Source organism: Tinamus guttatus, unplaced genomic scaffold (assembly GCF_059628265.1).
Source record: "Tinamus guttatus ecotype Peru unplaced genomic scaffold, ASM5962826v1 Tinamus_guttatus_pri_ptg000649l, whole genome shotgun sequence".
Lineage (NCBI taxonomy): Eukaryota > Metazoa > Chordata > Aves > Tinamiformes > Tinamidae > Tinamus > Tinamus guttatus.
In genome coordinates, this window is record NW_028289183.1 from 3,222,858 (window position 1) to 3,245,761 (window position 22,904).

The 22,904-nt window shown below is 41.2% G+C and overlaps 1 protein-coding gene across 1 annotated transcript in view; it reads left to right on the forward strand.

Annotated features, from left to right (window-relative positions):
- FASN (fatty acid synthase) overlaps window positions 1-19,879 on the forward strand; it is a 39,186-nt gene extending 19,307 nt beyond the window's left edge. The window contains exons 15-43 of the mRNA XM_088536005.1: window positions 874-989; window positions 1,406-1,581; window positions 1,898-2,089; window positions 2,356-2,436; window positions 2,522-2,707; window positions 3,056-3,235; window positions 3,460-3,663; window positions 4,662-4,972; window positions 5,135-5,524; window positions 6,044-6,208; window positions 6,421-6,539; window positions 6,647-6,801; window positions 7,174-7,377; window positions 8,371-8,521; window positions 9,226-9,404; window positions 9,888-10,007; window positions 10,153-10,275; window positions 11,147-11,370; window positions 11,640-11,841; window positions 12,968-13,119; window positions 13,558-13,649; window positions 13,798-13,949; window positions 14,249-14,491; window positions 16,238-16,426; window positions 17,222-17,449; window positions 17,897-18,117; window positions 18,680-18,778; window positions 18,955-19,206; window positions 19,633-19,879. Coding sequence (XP_088392131.1) covers window positions 874-989; window positions 1,406-1,581; window positions 1,898-2,089; window positions 2,356-2,436; window positions 2,522-2,707; window positions 3,056-3,235; window positions 3,460-3,663; window positions 4,662-4,972; window positions 5,135-5,524; window positions 6,044-6,208; window positions 6,421-6,539; window positions 6,647-6,801; window positions 7,174-7,377; window positions 8,371-8,521; window positions 9,226-9,404; window positions 9,888-10,007; window positions 10,153-10,275; window positions 11,147-11,370; window positions 11,640-11,841; window positions 12,968-13,119; window positions 13,558-13,649; window positions 13,798-13,949; window positions 14,249-14,491; window positions 16,238-16,426; window positions 17,222-17,449; window positions 17,897-18,117; window positions 18,680-18,778; window positions 18,955-19,206; window positions 19,633-19,770 — 5,244 coding nt within the window. The 3' untranslated portion in view covers window positions 19,771-19,879. The remainder of the gene's footprint in view (window positions 1-873; window positions 990-1,405; window positions 1,582-1,897; window positions 2,090-2,355; window positions 2,437-2,521; window positions 2,708-3,055; window positions 3,236-3,459; window positions 3,664-4,661; window positions 4,973-5,134; window positions 5,525-6,043; window positions 6,209-6,420; window positions 6,540-6,646; window positions 6,802-7,173; window positions 7,378-8,370; window positions 8,522-9,225; window positions 9,405-9,887; window positions 10,008-10,152; window positions 10,276-11,146; window positions 11,371-11,639; window positions 11,842-12,967; window positions 13,120-13,557; window positions 13,650-13,797; window positions 13,950-14,248; window positions 14,492-16,237; window positions 16,427-17,221; window positions 17,450-17,896; window positions 18,118-18,679; window positions 18,779-18,954; window positions 19,207-19,632) is intronic.
- Window positions 19,880-22,904: the final 3,025 nt, after the last annotated feature.

Here is a 22,904-nt window from a genome sequence, read left to right on the forward strand (position 1 = left end):
GGATGTCCCTGAAAAGCTCAAGGGCTTGTGCTTTGTTTGCTGTGTGGCAAGCTAGTGGTGAAAAGTCTAAGCAGAATCATAGTTTTTTGGGGAATCAGGTTTCAGGATTGTATAATATTTTTGAGTTCCAATCCAGTATGTGTGTGTCATGGTGGGGTTATTTGTACTTTGAAAGTGACTTCCAGACAGAGAAATAAAGTAGAACAGAGCTCTTTACACAGATTGCCTCCTTCCCTCCACCCCACAATGAAAGTGTTGTGGGTTTTTTGGTGGGTTGTTGTTGTTGTTTTTGTACCTTGTGTTGAAATTGCCATACAGTTCTGGATTCTAATGCAAACAATTAAGGAGGGTTAATTAATTGAGGGTCTCCTGGTCTCTCTATCTCTCTCTCTCTCTCATATCCTTCTCCCATTTAAAGATGCAGCACCAAATTAAAGTGCAGATGCCCAAGGCAAGGTTTTTGGTTTAATAGCTGTTGTGTGGAAAATGCTATAAGACACTTGAAACTTAAAATGGCTGGTCCTGGGAGTAAGAGCCAAAGCTCTGTGTGTATGTGTGTATGTTATAAAGAGAGGATGATTTTGCAGTTCTTGAAGTGCAGTTTTTGACTATAGTTGAGAGTCTGCTTGGGAAAAGGAGGTTTGTGATTTGGCAGTTTCATGAATTCTGTCTTACAAGAAGTGTAGCTTTGGTGGCTGGGAGGTGGCTATTCTGCTACTCTTTCTCTTCCTGTTTAAAACGGTGCACGTTTTAGCGTTTAGCACAGAACACTTAGAAGCAAATGTAGAGAAATATTTCTGTAAAGAAATAAATTCAGGGACAAAGAAGAAAGTGGTGTCTTCCAGTAGTGATTTCTAAACTCTACTTGATCAGGCTATCTTGAGGAGAACTTTGAAACCAACTTGCACTATTCTACCTTTGATGAAGAGGGATCACAAAAATAACCTGGAGTTCTTCCTAACACAGACTGGCAAGATTCATTTGACAGGGTAAGGAGATTAAGGGAAAAGGGCGATTGGGTTATCAATTGGGAGAGAATTCAGCTCTCTTTCCTAGCATGCTTGCCTTCACAAGATTTGAGATACTGCCTTATCAAATGTGAAAAAGGATGGGATTTACATCTTTGCTTTACATGATTATGCAATTTTGTAAAAATTGCTATGGGTTACAAGCTGCTTGGGCTGGGAAGGTGCGTTTCAAAGGGAAGGACCCCCATTCCACAGGCCTAGAAATCTGGATTAGCACATAAAAATAAGTTTTGAATTTCATGGATTGTTGGAATTACAAATTTGGCTGCAGTATTCCTGGGTTCCATGTTGAGACTTCTCCAGGAATCCTGTGAACTATTACTGTCTGACCTCTTAAGTACAACTCTTTTTTTTTTTTAATTCCCTCCTCTTCATAGGATAAATGTTCTTGGAAATAACTTGTTCCCACCTGTGGAATACCCTGTCCCAGTGGGAACCCCCCTTATTTCCCCATATATAAAATGGGACCACAACCAGGACTGGGATGTTCCAAAAGCCGAAGACTTTCCATCAGGTTCCAAAGGCTCCTCCTCGGCTTCAGTCTACAATATTGGTATGTGTTCCTGTTCGTTTCTCCCTCCCCAAACTTTGCTTCCACATTTTTTGTAACACATTCTTTGAGAAAGAAACCCCAAGTGGCATCTCTGAAGCAGTTCTCTGAAGCTTGAGACATTTTCTCTAGAAGACTGGGTCTGCTCCTGAAGTTCAATAGTAATGTGAACTGAGCAGGTAATTGTCTTGATTCAGACTGACAGCAGTTTTAAGAGCTGCATGTTGCCAGGCAGGATGGTTGAGGAAGCCACTACAGACACCAAAGGGGAAAGGCCTCTGTTTCAGGAATTTTTATTCTGCTCTTTATTCTTTGACAGATGTGAGTCCTGAGTCTCCTGACCACTACTTGGTTGGTCATTGCATTGATGGCAGAGTCCTGTATCCAGCAACTGGGTATTTAGTGCTGGCTTGGCGAACTCTGGCACGGTCTCTTGGCATGGGCATGGAGCAAACTGCTGTTATGTTTGAAGATGTCACAATTCATCAGGCAACTATCCTTCCCAAAAAGGGTGAGTAGGAGGTACTGGTACAATTTCAAAGCTGTCTGATGAAGGGAGTGGGAAGAAAAAGAAATACGGAGAAAGTAAGAATGTAAGAGGAGAAAAAAAAAGAGTACGACTTCTTAACTGAATGGAGAGTTGAATTCATATAGTTGGGTAGCGTGTAGCATCAAGTAGCACCTCTATTCCATGGTGTGCAGTCCCTGTCTGGAGATGATGTGACAGAAAGAAGACAGTGAATGGCCTCTCAGACCTCTCTTCAATCTTTCTTGCAGGATCAACACAGCTAGAGGTGAGACTCATGCCTGCTTCCCACTGCTTTGAAGTGTCAGGGAATGGGAATCTGGCTGTGAGTGGTAAGTCAGTGAAATGTATACCCTGGTCTGCCAAAATTCTTTGTTCATGGGCACTGACAATTATTCTTTTCACTGTGCCCATCAGGGAAGATCTCCCTCCTAGAAAACACTGCTCAGAATAACTTCCATAACCAGTCAGTTGACCTTGAGATTAAAGTAGACACGAACTCAAAATCTGGCCTCTCCAAAGACGATATTTACCAAGAACTGCATCTGCGTGGATATAATTATGGATCAACTTTCCAGGGCCTTCTGGAATGTGACAATGAAGGTGAATTTGCATCCTGTAGAAGAACAATAAACCTGGTTGATGTCATCATGATGGTTACTTGATCTTTTAGTTGAATTCGTATTAGTGGCCTGCTATCTATGCTTTATGGGGTGGTGTTGTACTTATACTGTTGTAACAGGGAATGACCATGTGTCTCAACAGTGCAGTGTGAAAGCTGCAAAGTTATCTCCCACATAGAGTTGATTATTGGATTTTACAGGGGAAGCTGGGTGCCACAGGCTTTGCTGTTGACAAACAGTGACTTCACATCTGTTGACTGACTAAATTGTCTCAAAATAAGACTTTGAAGTCTCTAAACTGAGATTTCCTCTGCCTTTTCCTTTTCAGCAAACACAGGGAAGGTTCTGTGGAATGGAAACTGGGTGACTTTCCTAGACACTCTGCTGCACATGATAATTTTAGCTGAGACTGGGCGCAGTCTGCGCTTACCTACTAGGATTCGATCAGTGTGTATTGACCCAGTGCTGCATCAAGAGCTGGTGCGCCAATACCAGGATAATACAGAAGGTAATATGGCTTTCACACTTGGCTTCTATTTTTTTTTTTTGAGTCCTGTGTGCATGAATGTTCAACTTACAAAAAAATAGGGTGGACTTTGGGTACCCCCTAGTCCAAGATTTTATGCAGCTCCCTCTTTAGCATGGGCTGACAAAGCACTGTTCAGTTAATTAATCTTGAATACAATACTTCTGGTGCTTAATACAAACTTGTGTTTGCTTCTTGTCTTGCAGCTTTTGATGTCATTGTTGACCGTCACCTTGATAGTCTCAAAGCAGGAGGTGTTCAGATTAATGGTCTTCATGCTTCTGTGGCACCACGACGACAACAGGAAAGAGCCTCTCCCACCTTGGAAAAATTCTGCTTTTTGCCCTATTTTGAGAGCAACTGTTTGTCTTCTAGCACCGAGCTTTGTGCCTATCTGGAACACTGCAAAGGTAGAATGGGCTTGGCTTGGTTTTGCACTAGTGAAATCTTCTAGCTTGCCAGAAATGTCTGAGATAAATATTTCTGGCTAAGACCTTACTGCATTCAAGAAATAAATACTGGTTTCTGTACCCGACCTTAGTGGGAATCTTTTGTCTGTATAGCCTGCTAAAAGCTATGTCTGCCAGTGGTGCTTCTAGAATGTGGGTAGGAGTAAAGCTGAGTGCTGCCTGGTGGGCACATCTGCCCTTCTGTAACAGTGAGTGTTTCAGATGGCGCAACTGTCTCTGCAAGAGAAGAGGCATAAATCAACCTGTTCTAGGAGAAATCTAGCCCAGCTACTTGAAAAACTGATAGGAAAGCCCAGTTTGTCTGTCAGCTATGCAAGTTGGTTGTTTTATTTCTCCCTGTGAACTGTCAGGATGAACCATTTAACAAAGAATCACAGAGTAATCGAACCAAATGATATCCAGAGGTCCCGTCCAGCCTCAACCCCCTACCTGCTCATGCAGGGCGAGCTAGAGCAGGCTGCCCAGGATCATGTCCCACCAGGTTTTGAGCATCTTCAGGGATGGTCTCTTTGGGCATTTTTTTTTTTTAATATAGAGAAACTGTACTTTCTACTCCCCTCCACCTCCCTAAAGCTCTTACCATCCAGAGGTTTTCTGTTAGTTGCCTTTTCATCTAGGCCTGACCATCGGGTATACCGGTCTGCTATATTAGATTGTCTTGCTACATAATCTGTTCCTCAAGCCTGCTTGTTTGGAGGCTGCATTTACTGTGTAAAACACTAATTCTGAGAACGTACAGAAGTGTGCACTATATCTGTGTGGCTAGAATAATGTTACAGAATGCTATAATTTGTGGTGCTGGTCAGCAACTACAGCAAGTGGGGAAAAAATGAGGGTGGGGACTCTCCTCCATAAAAAGAAAAAAGAGGAAAACAAACAAACAAAAAACCCCAACATTTGAGAATCTAACTTTTCCCTTCACTTCTTCCATTCTGTAGATCTGATCCGTAACTTACAGACAAAGGTGGCTGTACATGGGGTCAAATTAGCCATCCCTGGACTAGAAACTACAGGGGCTGCTGCAGAGTCTTCACCCATACAGAAAGGCCTTCAGCATATCCTCGCTGAAATCTGTCGTCTGGAACTGAATGGAAATCTCTATTCTGAGCTAGAACAGATTGTGACTCAAGAGAAAATGCATCTCCAGGATGACCCTCTTCTCAACGGCTTGCTGGATTCTTCAGAGCTAAAGGCTTGCTTGGATGTGGCACTGGAGAACATGACCAGTCACAGGATGAAGATAGTGGAGGTTAGCTGGAAACCCAGCGTGGGGCCACTTATTGTGTTTCCAGTCATTCCAGTAACCTGATCATATTCTTCTATTGTTCTAGTTATAAATATGGATATTATCTATGTTTCAGCTTTTTTTTTTTTCTTTCCTCCTTTTGCTTCTTTGCTGCTTTCTTCACAGGCTTTTGCAGGAAGTGGACATCTCTCCTCTCGTGTTACAAATATTCTGAACACTCAGCCGCTGTTGCAGGTGGACTATATTGCCACTGACTGTAACCTGGAAACTATCTCTGCTAATGAAATGCAGTTACAAGAAGCTGGAGTTTCTTTTAGCCAGTGGGATCCATCTAATCTTCCTTCTGGAAATCTGAGCAATGCCGACCTGTTGGTATACAACTGTTCAACAAACTTTCTGGGGAACACTGCTGAAATTCTCTCTAATTTGGCAGCTGCAGTGAAAGAAGGAGGGTTTGTTTTGCTACACACCCTCCTTAAAGGAGAAACTCTTGGAGAAATTGTCAGTTTCCTTACAAGTCCAGACCTACAGCAGAGAAACAGCTTCCTGGCACAGGTAAATGTTCTGGAAGGATGAATACCTTCTCAGCAGTCAGTCTGGTCTTGGCATGTTGCTCACAATCTTCAGTGATGAATGTTAAGTCAATGTTGCTTTTTCAGAAGAGAAGTGTGATTTATTCAAAGTGCTCGAATTCAATTTTTAGGCAGTCAAATCCTACATGGGATCTGATAGTATGGTCATTACTCTCTGTTTTCCACACTTGATACTGTGGAAAGTTTCCTACCTAAGGCTTCCAGAGTTGCCAGAGATATCTGTACTACTGCATTTTGAGAATCTTTTGGGGAAGAAGAAACAGTCTGGATATGTATGAAATACTGTAACAGTAATCAAATATGTCTTCATACTGAGACAAAGCTGATGCCAAGATTTCAAGCAAAGCAAGAGGTGGACAGTGCCTACTGTTCCTGGTGAAGTTGCATCTTTAGGGAGATGCAACGCTACGTATAGACATGGCTTGTGATTTTAATTGATTTTTGACTTTGCTGTTAATCGGCGTTCTACCTTATTTAACAGGCACAGTGGGAGAGCTTATTCAGTGAGGTCTCACTGAATCTGGTCGCAATGAAGAGATCTTTCTTTGGCTCAGTTATTTTCCTGTGTCGTCGGCAAGCCCCTGCTAAAACACCTGTTTTTCTATCAGTAGATGAGACCCATTATAAGTGGGTGGAATCCTTGAAGGTGAGAATTCCTGTGTTCTGGATATTTCCAAGTCATTATACTTTCTAAATATATTTAACAGCATTTTAAGAAGTGTGTGGGGTTAGTGTGTTCTTTTCCTCCACTGTCTTTCTTTTCCTTCTCTTTTCTAATGGAAGTTATTCACCTCTCCTTAAGGTTGCAAGGGCAGTTTCTGTGATTCCTAGTAAGACAGTTTGGGGTTTCTCCTGTAGGAGATCTTGGCCGACTCCTCAGAGCAGCCTGTGTGGCTGACTGCCACCAGTTGTGGAAATTCAGGAATCCTAGGAATGGTGAACTGTCTCCGCCTTGAAGCAGAAGGCCACAGAATCAGGTAAAAAAGTGTGCCCTGAGTCACACAGGAAATAAAAGTTTTTGTTGTTGTTAGCTTCTTTTCTGGCCTATAGCAAAGCAAGCAAAATTACAACTTCTGGCTTCTAGGTGTGTGTTTGTTTCCAACTTGAACCCTTCGTCAGCTGTCCCGCCCACTAGTTTTTCCTCCTTGGAGATGCAAAAGATTGTTCAGAGAGACCTGGTGATGAATGTGTATCGTGATGGAAAGTGGGGGTCCTTCAGGCATCTCACGTTGCAGCAAGGTAACTCACTTCAGGATTGTTTGTAAGGCCTAGAAGAATGGAATTTGTGCAGAACAGGAGTAGCTATTGTTACCATAGCTATTGTATTGTTGGAGTTTGTTGTTCTTGTTAGGTTGGGTTTTTGATGGGAATGTTATTTTGTTTTTTGATGGATAATTTGGAATTTCTTTGCTCTAGCTCAGAGTGAACAGTAATATGGTTTGATGCTGGAAGGAAGGATGAGCTATTTAGGGTACAGGTGGCTTATAGGATAAGAGCAGGTTTTGTGGAGAGCAAAGGGAGGAGATAGCAACTGCTCAAGGAGCTTGCTCATTCTGGAAAGTATGTACCTAGGTTAATATCTATAAATGTCTTACTGTTCTTTTTCTGTAGCACAACCTCAGGAACTGACAGAATATGCCTATGTAAATGTATTGACTCGTGGAGATCTCTCATCCCTTCGTTGGATTGTCTCCCCACTTCGCCATTTCCGCACAACTAATCCTAATGTTCAGCTCTGTAAAGTCTATTATGCATCTCTCAATTTCCGGGACATTATGTTGGCCACCGGTAAACTTTCTCCAGATGCCATACCTGGTGAGTTTAAGATTGCACTAGAAGAAAACTTGCTCATGTATTACTAGGCTTGAATTCATTTGTGTAATTGCCTCTATGTTAGTTATTCACTGGCTCAGGTATATATCACTTTTTCCTTGGCACGAAAACGTATTTCTGAAAAGTATAGTCTGCTGCAGAACTGTGCACCAAAAACTCCAAAGTTCTGCTTCAACTTACCACTCCGTATGACCTTTCATATGGCAGTACTAAAACCTACTGTGAGGAAACATTAGCCCTACTGCATCAATAGTGTGTGAGGTTATGGTGAAACAACTTGCTGGAGGTTCCAGAGATAGGCAGGGTATGTACTGAGGTGAGAATGTTATTTTTTATTGTTATCATAATACTGGACCTACTCTGCTTCTAAGGAGAGGAAAAATGCAAAATTAAGTGATTTCCTAACTGTGAAATGGAGGTCAATTCATCTCAGTTCATAGGGATCTGAGGATTATAGGATTATGCTTTTTTTTTCCTTTTTTTTTTTTTTTTAATTTTTTATTTTAAGTGTTTGGATACCCATTCCCAGTCAGGCCACCCATAAAACAGGGTATCCCCCCATAACTGAGATTACTTTTTGCCTAGCATAATTTTGTGTGAAGTGTTCATTTCTGTAAGCACACATTTTCTCTGTGATCATCCTTTCTCATTTACATATAACACTTTTCCAAAGATGAGCAAAAGTTAAAACCTTTGAAGCTGGATATTTCCGTTAAATTTCTCAGAAAAAAACTAGAAACTAAAGAAATATTACCACAGATGAAAAGTAAGATCTTATAAAACTGGATCCTCTGCTGTTCTTATTCCTAAAGAACAAGAAGTTAACTGTTGTGGTTTATGAACTTTTAAAGTAGTAGACAAATTCCAGCATTTTTCTTTTTCTAGGGTTACAACTTTCAGAGCCCTCTGTTCTAGTAAATTTTTGGCCAAGGAGTTTTGCACGTTCACTTTACAAAGTTTTTTATCTTCTCCTAGGTAACTGGACTTTGCAGCAGTGCATGTTGGGCATGGAGTTCTCAGGACGGGACCTGGCTGGGAAAAGAGTGATGGGATTGCTGCCAGCAAAGGGACTGGCCACAGTGGTAGATTGTGACAACAGGTTTCTATGGGAGGTACCCCAAAATTGGTAGGTCAACTGCTGTTTTCTATTTTGTTTTATGCACATAGAATTTGTCTTGCTTCTTGAGGCTGGTGACAGCCCTCCTCCAAGTGGAGGAACGCATACTTTATATGTTTCACTGCGGGGAATAGTGATAGACCTATATTCTGATGAGGATTCTTTCCTCATTCTATCACTGCTTTGGCAACACCGTGCTTCCTCTGTGGAATCTACACGAAAACCATCAATAGTCATCATTTACACTGACCCTCATGGTTTAGTAAAGATCCAACAGAAAGCAACCTGCAGCAGAATTATTAGCCACCACTGTGAGAGTAGGGGAAGTGATCTGTCATCTGACAAATCCCTTTAGTAGCTAGCCTCGCTTGTGGGGAAGTCTGCTCCATAGTGGAGCTGTAGGATTTTGCTTAGTAATCTGACTCACTGCATAATTTAAGCACTTTTCTGTGCAGTGTCTCTTTTGGGCTGTTTGTCCCACGTTTTTCAGTATGGGCAGGAATTTTCATATTTACTATGTTATTGAGTAGCTGCTGAAACATTTATGCAGAAGGATTAAGTTCTTGGCCATGATCAGCAGCTGTGATAGTTTGTTTTCTAATTCAAAACTGTTTATACTTTTTGGTCCATCTCAGCAGTTTCACCTTTCCAGGGCAGAAAAGCAAACTTTATCAGAAGAATCTAGTAGCCTTTCTTCTTTTCACTTCTCTTAGGACTCTAGAAGAAGCAGCTTCAGTACCTGTGGTTTATGCCACTGCTTATTATGCTTTGGTGGTTCGAGGTGGTATGAAGAAGGGTGAGAGCGTCCTCATTCACTCTGGTTCAGGAGGTGTGGGCCAAGCAGCTATTGCCATTGCCCTGAGCATGGGCTGCCGTGTCTTTGCTACTGTGGGTGAGTGCCAAGGTCCTGTTTTATGGAAAATCTGGGTATATAATTTTTCACCAGTATGATTTCCTATAACCTTGATCTAGTTTCTAGTTGGACAGCAACAAGATATATGACAAATACAGCTGTTGCTTACTTAAACTACTAACAAACATCTATCTTCTGTATGTTATTCCGAAGTATGAGAGAAAATCAAGACTGCCTCTTGTTAAATTGGCTTATGTGATGAAAGCACATCTATCCGTTGTAAGGTTTCATTTGTCTCTGGTCTTTGCTGTCTCACTTAAGCAAGCAGTAACTGTTAGAACAGCCTTTATCCTAAGATTTCATGCCTTAGGACAAAGATCTGAGAGCTTTGAAGCCACTGCTTTGTGGTTTCTCAGACACCACATCTTTCCCAAGTCCTCAAAGATGAAAATGTGATGTATTAGTAAAAAGGAACAAAAAATACTGTCATCATTGAAGACAAAGCCTGTCTTTTACTCCCAGGCTCTGCTGAGAAACGTGAATATCTCCAAGCAAGATTCCCACAGCTGGATGCTAATAGCTTTTCTAGCTCCCGAAATACTACCTTTGAGCAACACATACTGCGAGTTACCAATGGAAAAGGTAAGTTCAGGGAACATTTTTGCTTCTGACTTTTGCCAGCCATTACATTGCACAGTTGCATTTTTCCAAAGACAAAATGAGTCAGTAGACAACAGGGTTAAACATTTAGCAAATTGAGTTAATTTTACTTCTCTTTTCTTTGCAGGTGTTAACCTTGTGCTGAATTCCTTGGCAGAAGAGAAGCTTCAAGCCAGTTTGCGTTGTCTTGCTCGACATGGTCGCTTTTTGGAAATAGGCAAATTTGATCTGTCTAACAACAGTCAGCTCGGTAAGAAAGGGCATAAGGAAACATCTCTTGACACTCTATATTTTCTGAACAACTGTCATTACACATAAAAAAAAATGAGATCTTTGTTAAAGCCTTTCCTTAAAATCAGCATAGCACATAATGCTTATGAAGTGTTTGCCTGACTAGAAGGTAGATTATAAGCTTTTGGGGAAGTAACGGGCCCATTTATAATGTATTATTGTACTGTAAAACTAGGAAATGAAGTTCATAGCTATATGAGGTCTTGACCCTCAGTTTTGGTTAAACTTAATCATTTATAAACTGAGAATAACTGGAGCTTTTCAGCTAATAGCAAAGAACCTGATCCAAGGGAACCTTAATGTGCTAATCCACTAAATTTCTGTGGCATTTTGATGATGGAGGGACAAGATTAATTTGCCTCTTCCTGGCAGGAGGGACAAATTCCAATATTGCAATGCAATAGGGTAATGAAAAGTGACAATAATGTTTGCATGTTTTATCTGTACTCCAGTTAAATTTCAAAAGATCCTGGTGTTCCAGAAAGCTTTCACAGGGGAGAATCATCTGTGGAAATGGATGGGGGGATGCACATAGAATTTTAGCTTCTCTCTGACCTCTCACTCAGCTGTCTCCACACGCACAGTGTTCTCTTCTAGTATTGGACTGACTGTTTTATTGCTTATCTTGTTGAACTTAGGTCAATGTCTTGTATCTATTACATATGTGAGCAGAATGTCTGTTAAATTGTTATGTAAGTAATTAAAATAATTAATATAGCCTTTATGGAATAGGTACATATGTGTGAGTCTGGAAAACATAGAAATCTAGTACCTTATGACTGTTTTTGAAATGGCAGTGCATGAGGTTTTAACCAAATTGCTTTTTCTAGGAATGGCGCTCTTCCTCAAGAACGTGGCGTTTCATGGGATACTACTAGATGCAATCTTTGAGGAGGGAAACCAAGAGTGGGAGGTAGTATCAGAGTTGTTGAAGAAGGGTATAAAAGACGGTGTGGTAAAGCCCCTGAGGACTACAGTCTTCAACAAAGAAGAGGTAGAAGCTGCCTTCAGGTTCATGGCACAGGGAAAACACATTGGCAAAGTTATGATCAAGGTAATGAAATTTTGATTCTGTGCTTCATCTGTAATCCTGTGTAGACGAATTGGATTGAAATAGTCAGTGTAGCCAGGTTATAGTCCCCTAACTAGGACAACACATCTAGAGTTATATTTCTTTTTGCTGACACTGTAACACATGTAGCTAAGGTCTGTCACTCTGATCTAGAAATCTGGCCCCCACTGGCTAGAGGAGTGTAGTTCTATGTGGAAAGACAGATAATGTGTTGTATATTTCATCACATCTCTTTATTGTTTTATTGGAAGGTCAAAGAAGAAGAGAAGGAATATCCTTCAAGAAAGTCTGAACCAGTCAAATTTTCTGCCATTTCTCGAACTTCCTGTCCACCTACCAAGTCTTACATAATCACAGGGGGGCTAGGAGGATTTGGGCTTGAATTGGCACAGTGGTTAATTGAGAGAGGAGCACAGAAGCTTATACTGACATCTCGTTCTGGCATACGAACTGGTAAGTAAAGACCAGTTGACTGTCTTTCAACTGACCCTGATCTCTCTTCAATCTCTCCCTTGAAGTTTCTGTCAGCAAATATGAATGTCATCATCTTCCTTGTTCCTTCTTCTCTCTGCATGAATCCAAGAAGTTGCTATCCTCTTTTTTTCTAAAGAAGGAACTATTTTTTAAGAAGGCCTCCCTTTCTGGCAACTTCTTCTCATTTTATGCTTCTTCATTTTGTGCACCTATGGTCTCTCTCCGTCCCCCCCCCCCCCTTTTTTTTTTCCCCTCCTTCCTGCCCCTCATCCCACAGGCACATCCCAAGATTTTTTCTAAGGTCTTACTTTTTTTTTTTTTTTATTTCCTCTCAAAGTCTGTACCCAGCTACCTCACAGATTCATCCAACAGCTCATCAAATGCCATAAACAAAGGCTTGTAAATTTCTTGCTACGGATGACCCATTTTTGTTCCTCAAGTTCCTCCTATGGATATTTTCTTTGACCCTTCACATAGACAGCTCATCTGTAAAAGATGCAGTCTGGTATCAGATAACATCAGTCAGTTTTTCTACTCAGGTTTGAGACATCAGTTTCATTGCAAGTATTGAGATTTCTTATTAGTGCTTGCTCTCTCAAACTTGACCATAACAAAACTACTGTGATTTTGCAGACTACTTCTTTCCATTGATGAGTTCACAATTACAGCCCTTCTGCAAACGTATGGAGGGCAAATACTTTTGTTCTGTCTTCTCCCGTTTTGGTTGTGCTACTATAACTCGATTCCTTACTTCCAAATTAACCATTCTTTCCTATCTCAGGACCCAAATTAAGTTAATTTCCTTTCACTGCTGCATGCCTACTCTTCTGTTTTACCAATGCTCCTCTCCCAGTTTGTGGTCTACTCAAAATACTTAGGAAATGCAAATGATTTATATCCTCTACCTGAGTTCTATCCACTTTTCTTGTGTCTGCGTTAGACTGACTTTATATTTGCTGTCATGTTTTTAAGTTTCTGTTTAGCTGAATTAGGAATTATTTATCTGTTCGATCCCTATCTAAACAGAGAAGTGCAGGAAATAGCTGATCTAGTTCATGGTGGTTTGAGTGCTTCATCCCATGCATTGTTCACCTTATTTTTGCAGGTTATCAGGCTAAGCGAGTTAGAGAATGGAAATCAATGGGAATACAGGTATTGGTATCCACTCATGATATTGCAACTCTTGAAGGAACACAGCTGTTGATAGAAGAAGCTTTGCAGCTTGGACCAGTTGGAGGCATCTTTAATTTGGCCGTGGTGAGTGCTAAAAGTGGTCAGGACTCGTATAAGAGAGAGCAGCCATTTAAATGGTATTTTTATAGGAAGATAGGCACCAGTTGGGATTCAAACAGTTTCAGACTGTTTTAAAAGGCACTTGGTTCTGATCTTACCTGGTAACCTGCAGACTTAGGTCTTGACCTGAGAAGCAATAGTATTTGGTCATCCAGCTCAGTTCTAGGATAAGATGAATATTTTCCATTAGCCCTGGGGACAAGAAAAATCCCACACAGAATTTGCTAGGTCAGCACTGAAAAGAAACAGACTTAACAAAGATTATTTTGTATTTCAGGTTATGTCTATGCTAGAGACTTAGCAAAAAGGTGTTCTGTGGTGATATTCTGTCACATGTCAAAATATGTAGCAACTTTAAACAGAGAGTGGAGGTACTGAAAATTCTTATTTTGTCTCTAATAGGTCCTTAGAGATGGCATGATTGAAAATCAGACCCCAGAATTCTTCTGGGAAGTCAACAAACCCAAGTATTCAGGCACCCTTCATTTGGATTGGTAAGTTTCTGTAGAGGGACAGATACGAATTGCGCATATGATGACAGAGATCAATTCAGCTTAGTTGTTTTAATCTTGCCCTGTCCTTCTGTGGCAACATATAATTGCAGGGTTTTTTAATGTGTTTCTCTCCGTATTTCCTACCAAGCGTGACTCGTAAGAAGTGCCCAGACCTGGACTATTTTGTTGCATTCTCTTCTGTAAGCTGTGGAAGAGGAAATGCTGGGCAAAGTAATTATGGCTTTGCCAATTCTACCATGGAACGTATCTGTGAGCAGCGACACCATGATGGACTTCCAGGTATGATAACTTTTACTCATCTATTGGAAAAATACATCCTTCAGAACATTCAGAGGAGAACCAGTTACCCCAAAACCTGCAGACTTGTCTGGTATGATCATTAGGTGAAACGTGTCTCCTCTTCTAGCTGTTCTAGGCATTCATGTATGAATGCGTACTATTTAATAGTACGAAGGAGATGCCATTCACTTCCATTCACCTAAGCGTTTTCAACTATTTGTTGCTGCCAAGCGCTTTAGTTAACTAACTTAAAGTTAGTTAAAAGTTTTATGTGTTCTTTCCTCTGCTTTTTCCTCCAGGTCTGGCTATCCAATGGGGAGCCATTGGTGATGTGGGTATCCTTCTGAAGACACTGGGAAACAAAGAGGTTGTGGTTGGGGGAACCATTCCCCAGCAGATCAGCTCATGCCTGGAGGTGCTTGATATCTTCCTGAATCAACCTCATCCTGTCATGTCCAGTTTTGTCCTAGCAGAGAAGGTATCTGTGAAAAGTGAAGGAAGCAGTCAGCGGGATCTTGTGGAAGCTGTTGCTCACATTCTGGGTAGGTGCAGTTTAGTAACTGCATAATTGACACTGATTTATAGAAGTTGTCTTGCTCCAGGATTTTTTTTTTGTAGGGGATAATGCTCTCAACAGCTGTTTGGAGGAAAGTGAGGACAGATGTACAGTGTCTCACCTCTGATTGCTTCCAAAAGCATCCTTTGTTTAAGCAGTCATAGGGATATTGCTGGTATGGTTATCTCCTTAGCAACATCCATGAGAACCTGGAAACAGCTTCATAGGGTTATATCAAAGATCATGTGTTCAACAGTGACAAAAAGCCCATTCCTTCCTTCTGCCAAACCGCTAGGCAGAACAAGATGGCATGCAGCCAGAAGCTGCCAGGTCTTATAGCCAAGCATCACTGCACAGAGACTATCACCTCAATGCTTTTGGAAAGCAGTGAAGCTGCTGTAGGCACTCTGCATTTCGCTCTGATTTGTCCCTGCTGCTTTTTTTTTTCTCCTGTCTCTTCCTTTTTCTGCTGCTTCTTTTTCACTGTCCCCCAAAATTCATTTGTTCCTTAAATATGTGAGCTTTTCTCCTTTAGCATGTCTAAATGCACAAGCATGCATATGTCTTCCTCAGCCTCTGAAATTTTTTAGGAGTGGGTTGGTACCTCTTTCCAAATGGAGAATCCATAGGAACAGCAGTCCACAAGAGCAAAATACTAGGGTAGCATATAATAGGGCAAATATGTTTAACTTGCTGAGTACTATTCCAACATTCAATGTGTAGTTTGGGAATTTCCCCATGCCACAAACAGGGCTTTTGTCTTCTTAGTAACCTGTAGTGGTTATTTCCAAGCATGTGAAGGATAAGAGGGTGATCGAGAGTAATCATCATCAGTTCAAAAGGGGGAAATAACCCTTGATCAACCTGATAGCCCTCTCTGTTGGACCAACTGGCTGGGTAGATGAGGAAAGAGCAATGGCTGTTGTCTCCCTTGACTCAGGAGGGCTTTTGCTACTGACTCCCATAGCATCCTCATGAGCAAGCTGATGATGTACAGGCAAGATGAGCAGTGAGGGGGACTGAGAAACAGCTGAAGAGCAGAGCTCAGAGGGTTGTGGTCAGTGGCACAAAGTCCAGCTGGAGGCCTGTAGCTAGCAGTATCTCCCAGGGGTGAATACTGGGTCCACTATTCAAATTTTTCATTAGTGATCTGAGTGAAGGGACAGAGTGCACTGGAGCAGGTTACCCAGAGAGGTTGTGAAATAGCTCAAAGCCTTCTGGAGAGGGCCCTGGGCAACTTGTTCCAGGTGACTCTATTTGAGGAGGGGACTTGGACAGGGTAACCTGCAGAGGTCCCTTCCAACCTTAACCATTCTGCAATTCTGTTGCCTGAAATATTTAATACGAGGGAGACTGAGAAATCCATTTATTCTTCAATGGCCTGGATGAAGGGATGGGGTGCTGCCTCAGCAAGTTTGCTGATGATACCAAACTGGGAGGAGTATCCGATAGGTCAGAGGGCCGCGCTGCCATCCAGAGGGACCTGGACAGACTGGATAACTGGGTAGTGAGAAATCTTATGAAATTCAACAAAGACAAGTGCAAGGTCCTGCACCTGGGGAGGAATAACCCCAGACACCAGTACAGGCTGGGAGACGACCTTCTGGAGAGCAGCTCTGCAGAGAGGGGCCTGGGCATCGTGGTGGACGACAAGTTGACCATGAGGCAGCAGTGTGCCCTCGTTCAAAAAGGCCTTTTATTTTTTCTTTATATGTGTACTGCTTTTCCTCAGGTGTCCGTGATGTAAGTAGTCTGAATGCTGAGAGCTCCTTGGCAGACTTGGGCTTGGATTCGTTGATGGGTGTGGAGGTGCGCCAGACACTGGAGAGGGACTACGACATTGTTATGACCATGAGAGAAATTCGACTGCTTACAATCAACAAACTGCGTGAACTTTCCTCCAAGTCTGGGACGGCAGAGGGTATGGCATCTGGATTCTGGTTCCACCCTAATCGCCCGAACCCAAACAACTCAGCTCCCAATCCACCATTTTCACTTCTAGAGACATAAGCCTCTATCGTATGGTGAAGTAAGATCTGATAATAGCTGAAAGGGTTTTAAATGAGACATGTGCTGAGGTGCACTACTGCACTGACAGTTTGGTTAGAACTATCATTTTTCCATTTGAGGTAAGGATATGAGAAGGGTCTCTCAAGCTGCTCTGCTGCCAATGTAGTATCAGTAATACAGATATAATCAAGTCATACAGTAGCCATGCTATTAGGATGAATAAGAAAATAGTAAAGGCAAGACCAAGTCAATACAAAAATCCTTAGCCAAGGCTCAGAGTGAAAAGTATTTCCTGTGTGCCAGTCCTCCTTAAGAGGACTCTCTAGATTTCTAAATGGCTTGAATTCCCCATAGTATTATGCCATGGATCCATAAGCAAGGTACTGTCAATCAGCTGCTCTGTAGTAACTGCTTGCATGAGTGCTTTTATATGGTACTGTGCAGGATGTAGTCTGAGACCTTTTATCTCTCTGAGGAATAAGCAACTTAATATCCTGCTTACTGCTAGGTAAAAGCACCTACAGCTGCTAATGAACAGTGGGGAGGTCTCTCCACACCATATTGATTTAGCAAGCCAGGGGGCTAATCCAGTACAGCTCTTAGCATTTCTTTTAGGGCTATGTTTGACCATATGACCATATTCTCTTATGACCAAGAATCTGGTCCTGAATCTAACTGGGTTTGTCTGGCATACTTCCCTTCGAAGAGATGAAACCATCACAGCTTACGAAGACTGGCCCGGGTGAGCCTCCAAAACTAGATTTGAACAACTTGTTGGTGAATCCAGAAGATCCAACAATCACCCGTCTCAACGACGTTCAGAGCACGGAGCGCCCTCTTTTCCTTGTTCACCCCATTGAAGGATCTACTGCAGTCTTCCACACTCTTGCCTCCAGACTTCATATGCCATGCTACGGGCTGCAGTGCACAAAAGGTACCCAAGTTCTTGTACATATTGAATTTGTAAACTTAATATTCTAAATTTTAGTGTCCCTGTAGAGGAAGCTTTGCTCTAGACTCGAAACTTGGAGGATCAAACATCGTAGCCACAGTTCACATAAGCCTGTGTACTAAGTTATATTGAAGATGTGTGTATATGGGCAAATGGAACAGCTGCATCTGTCCTTGCCAGCAGATAATCACATGGGTGAAAAACAAGGCATGGTGTTCTTTAGAAACACTGGAGCATTACTATCACTTGTACAGAATTAGACTAAACCCAAGCTAACAATGATTGTGTATTAATCTATTTAGAAATTTACCTTCAAAGTAACCTGAATGTATCTAATAGGTTTCTTCTAGTGCTCCTGAAAGCATAATTGTCTCTCCCACTGTGTGAATGGAACCTATTACTAACTCCATGTTTTCTCTTGTGTTCTAGCTGCTCCCCTGGACAGCATACAGAGCCTGGCAGCCTATTACATTGACTGTATGAAGCAGATACAGCCTGAAGGACCTTACCGTATTGCTGGATATTCTTTCGGTGCCTGTGTAGCCTTTGAAATGTGCTCACAACTACAAGCACAACAAAATGCTTCCCATGCACTCAACAGTCTATTCCTTTTCGATGGGTCCCATTCGTTTGTGGCAGCATATACTCAAGTAAGAGATGCTAGGAAAATTTTCCATCTGGAGACCATCCTGTCTCAACACAGCTCATGCTTTGGGAGTTTATTATTCTGTATGAGAGGCATCTGAAAAACTGACAACTTTCATAATGGGGGAGGTGGGAAAGAGCTGCAAATAGTACATAATGGACACTTAAGGATTACTGGAGGGTGGGGATGCAAAGGCTTCATTAACTGACTGAGGCACAAATGCTGTTCTTGTCATGTAAACTGTAATATTAGTATATGTCTCATGTAAGATCCTAGAGCCTGCAAGATGGCATTCTAATGTGGGGTTCTAGGAAACCTTGCTTTAGCCTTTTTTTTTCATTATTGTAGTGGTTTCTAGAGGATCCTAGGCTCCTGGAAATTATCACCCATGGATTAATGTTCTAATCTCTGTCCTTAGGTTATCTTCTCCCACTAATACCCAAGTTTGTTACCCCCAGTTTCGGAGCCCTATATTTTGAATATGTTTTTTTTTTTTCTTTTTTCAAATCTAACATTTGAGAACAAGCATATCTCTTGTTATACTATTTCACTCTTCTGTTTTCCAGAGTTACAGAGCCAAACTGACTCAAGGAAATGAGGCTGCACTGGAAACTGAAGCATTGTGTGCCTTTGTTCAGCAGTTTACAGGCATTGAATACAATAAGGTAAGGTTTATTTCTTATAGTGCAAAGAAGAGGGAGTTTTGTTTTTCTTCTTTTTGTGTGTGATGTTTTAGTGTGCTGGTGGTTTGGGGGGCTATTTTGTGTTTTTTTTAATGTAGCTAGATACTCAGATGTTGAAAATTGTTGAAAATTATGGAAAAAAATCATCATATTTCCAGCTGTTGGAGATTCTTCTGCCTCTAAAAGACCTGGAGGCCCGTGTCAATGCTGCTGCAGACCTGATAACTCAGATCTACAAAAACATCAATCGTGAGGCACTCAGCTTTGCTGCTGCTTCCTTTTACCACAAACTGAAGGCTGCTGACAAGTATATACCAGAGTCCAAGTATCATGGGAACGTGACACTGATGCGGGCAAAGACTCACAATGAATATGAAGAAGGCTTGGGTGGAGACTACAGACTCTCAGAGGTTAGTCTAAGGCATGCTGGTGACACTTGAGACTCTCTGATAGTTTTGGGAACAAAATAAAAGCACTGAAAATGCTTCTTACCAAGGGAGAAGGAATGAAATCTCATCTGAAGGATGAAAAAAAAAAGTCCTTGTGCTCTACTAAAAAAAAAAAAGAATAGTTATGAAAAGCAAATGAACTCATTCGATTCCAGGCATTTTATCAAGGTAGTAAAGGCCAAGAGAAACTCTAACCTCAATATTTGGACAAATAACTCTTTTTCCATTGCGAGTTCTTGCAGCTCCTCAATTATACTCCATATAAGAAAAAGGTTAAAAAGTAGGAGCAAAGCCAGAGATAAATTTAAATTTCTTTTTGTGCCTGTAGACCCCTACAGTTTTTGCCGTGCACGTGAACATAAACCTTTCTATTCTGCCTCTGTACAGGTATGCGATGGCAAAGTGTCTGTCCATGTCATTGAAGGGGATCACCGCACCTTGTTGGAAGGAGATGGTGTTGAATCAATTATTGGCATTATCCACAGCTCGCTGGCAGAGCCACGAGTCTGTGTCAGAGAGGGTTAATTGCGTCTGTTCACTTACTCTCAGTGGCGAAGAAAATGCCAACAACATTCCTTGCTATGACAGACCCCAAGGAACTCTTCCTATTGTTCAGCATCTCATCTGCTCTGCTGCCAGAACTGGGAAGTCCATCTCTCTCTCTCTCTCAACCGTTTTTCCCTTTTCCAACTTTTCATGGGTTCTCTCTTCTCCTTTTCTTACTATGCTTTATTATCCCTTATTTTCCCTTAGTCTCCCTGTGTTACCCCAGTGCTGTGACTCTGTCACTGTGCACTGCTACATTGGTTCCGCACTGATGGCAGCTTCCTATACCCTTGACAGTTTGATAAACAAACTTAGGAGTAGATTTTTTGTGCTCTATATTGTTTTGTCTTAACAGTATTCCAAAGGGTAAGTGATAGCACTTGTTAACCAAGCCCAGTGAGCAGGGAGAGGAGCTACAGCTGATTTTGGAGATACCTGTTGTCTGTGAAGAATCTGTCTGTAGTTAGTTCAGAAAGAGAATTTCATTGAGGCTTTTGTAACTATATTTTTTTAATTTGAAATATTCTAAGTATTTATTGTGTCAAACTTCTTTCTCAGTTTTAATTTATCGTGGGTTCTAGGAGAAAAGAAACATTCCTTTTCAGAGGGGGAGATTTATTCTTACAAGGGGAAGTTGCCTATTTGTTAAACCAAAGTGCATCTTTGGAACAGTCTTTTCCCACCCTATTCAGAGAAGAAAAAAAGGAGGGGAAAAAAAAAAGAAAAAAAAAAAAAACAAGGCAGAAAGAGGCTTCCTACCATCACCCCCTTTTTTTGAGAGAGAGAAGGAAAAAGGAAGGGATAGGTGGACAGATTTCACTGTATTGAGGAGCCTTAACTTGGCTAATAAAAATACAGGCAAAACTGTCCTCAGGCATTACTTAGCATATATTTGTGCAAGGTTCTGTGCTCTGCCATGCCAGAATCTTCATAAAGCATTAAAACCATTGCTTCACCTTTTATTCCAGCCCACATCTACTCTGCCTACCCAACCAAACATTAGGAATGGGAAAAACAGAGTCCTTCACTGATGAGCATACGTATCTTCCTACCCCTGCCTTCCCATAACCAAAGTTCAGGCAAATGTATGAACATCTACCCAAAGCCCCTGTATGACTCACTCAGGACAGGGCTTGCTTCAGCCTTGGGCTCTAGTTTTCTTCTCAGCAGTGAGACTGGAAATCCCTCATAATTTAGCTAAGTAATCAGTTTAATGGTATAATTTTAAGATAAAGTACATTTTTAAAGGAAACTTGCATACACTTCAATTAAATTCTTGCCTTTGCTATGCTGAATCTGTCTTTTGGGGAATCAGTAAATCCTTGCTACACTTATGATACAGAGGAGATCTGGGTAGCAGCAGAGCACCAAACAGAAGGAGTTGTTGTGCCTCTCAGAACTGTTAAAAATCCCAGTTCTATTCGTCTTCATCTCCCAGTGAAGCGTGAAGCATCCTGTCACTACTGGAGCAGTTCAGTGTCAGGAGTGAGTGGTTCTTCACTGCAGGTTCTGACTTGATGTCTTTTGCTTACACCACCCTCTGTGGATAGTGGCTGGGATAGCTGGTTTTAGTTTTATAAAGTATTTCTTTGTGAAATCTGAAATACAAGCATAATGTCAGCTTAAAGCATTTGCAAATAAAGTCTTACCCCCCGCTTTTTTTTTTTTTCCAAATACTTTCTGGTCTGAAGAGTGTCTTTTTCTCTTTGGCTTTCCTAGAATTAAACATAATTGATCACTGGTTGGCTTTTTGTCTTATTCTCTATCACACTTTTTTCTTTTTTTCTGTGTTTTATCTCTTCTATTTCTTGGTGTTAACGCTAAACTGCTGGTGGCATATCTGGTGTTGTTCTGTAGTAATAAAGAACACTTCTGGCTCTTCTGGAGCTATGATTTGGTACCTTAGATGCAGCCAAACCACAAACACTACACAATTGAAACCGAAGCTCTCCATTTGAATTCTGGCAACTTAATTAGTTATGACAAGTCATTAATGCCACTGCCTCCATTTCCCTGTCTGTAAAATGGGACTAATAGCATCTACCTCAAGATCATTGAGAGGGTTAGGTAGGCTATGGGTATAATGCTATTAAGTTGTTAGGTATGGTGATAACGTGTTGTTAAGGGAAAGAAGAAAGCAGTCAAAGTGTGAGGGGCCAGAGACAGCTGCAAAGACTGTGATACTAAGAGTGGCTATATAAACTAGTAATATGTACAGGACTTCATTATATCTACTGCTTACTATCCATGAACATTGTAGCATAGAACATCTAGATAAAACTTGAAGCAAAGAGGCCCTGGTATCTTGTTTTACCAACTACTGGCAGTTGTGGTAACCCTGAGAGAGGAGAGAGAGAAAAAAAAAAGGAATCCTATTTCCCTTGTTTATACTGAGAATATAGAAGGAAAGAAGCCAGTGACTAATTTTAACCAAGCTGGTACAATAGTTCTGCACTGAAATAAAATAGTAAGTGTGATCCAGCATCTCGGCTTTGAACAAAAGTAGGATAATTCAGTAAGCAGTTCTGGATGGAGGAAGTAAGGACTAATGTTGTTCTGGCTATCTAGGCTGGCGTTAAATATACATTTTTTATAAGAATAAAATTGCATGGCCTTCTGTAGGCAAAGCTTGAAGACAGTGTTTGAGTAATAAAGTACATCAAGAATGACTTAGCATCTATGCTGTCAATGTTCTTGCGGTTGTTATTTGAAAACGGATTTTTTCCCCATAATTGTCTGATTATCACCTACTGCTGTGTAACCTGCTATCTAACTGACTGCTGAATACAGTCTGCCAAAAATAAATACATTATTAGAGCTTGCACTGCTTGTTGTTTCTCAGTAGTCTGTCACAGAGGCATGCATAGAGCAATAACACCATAATGCAAAATCAAATGCAGTTCCTTGTTTTGAGAAAACTTGGACATAGAGTAGTCCTTAACTCTATCCTTCCACATTAAATTTATATGAAGTCTCTGTCAACCACTACTCCCATTCCATCCTCCTCTTCAGCCAACTCCTTATAGGCTTCTGAACACAATACTAGTCCTTGAAGCTGCAAAACAACTGTCGCCTGTTGGACCTACAACTCTATTTTGGCTCACAAATAAACA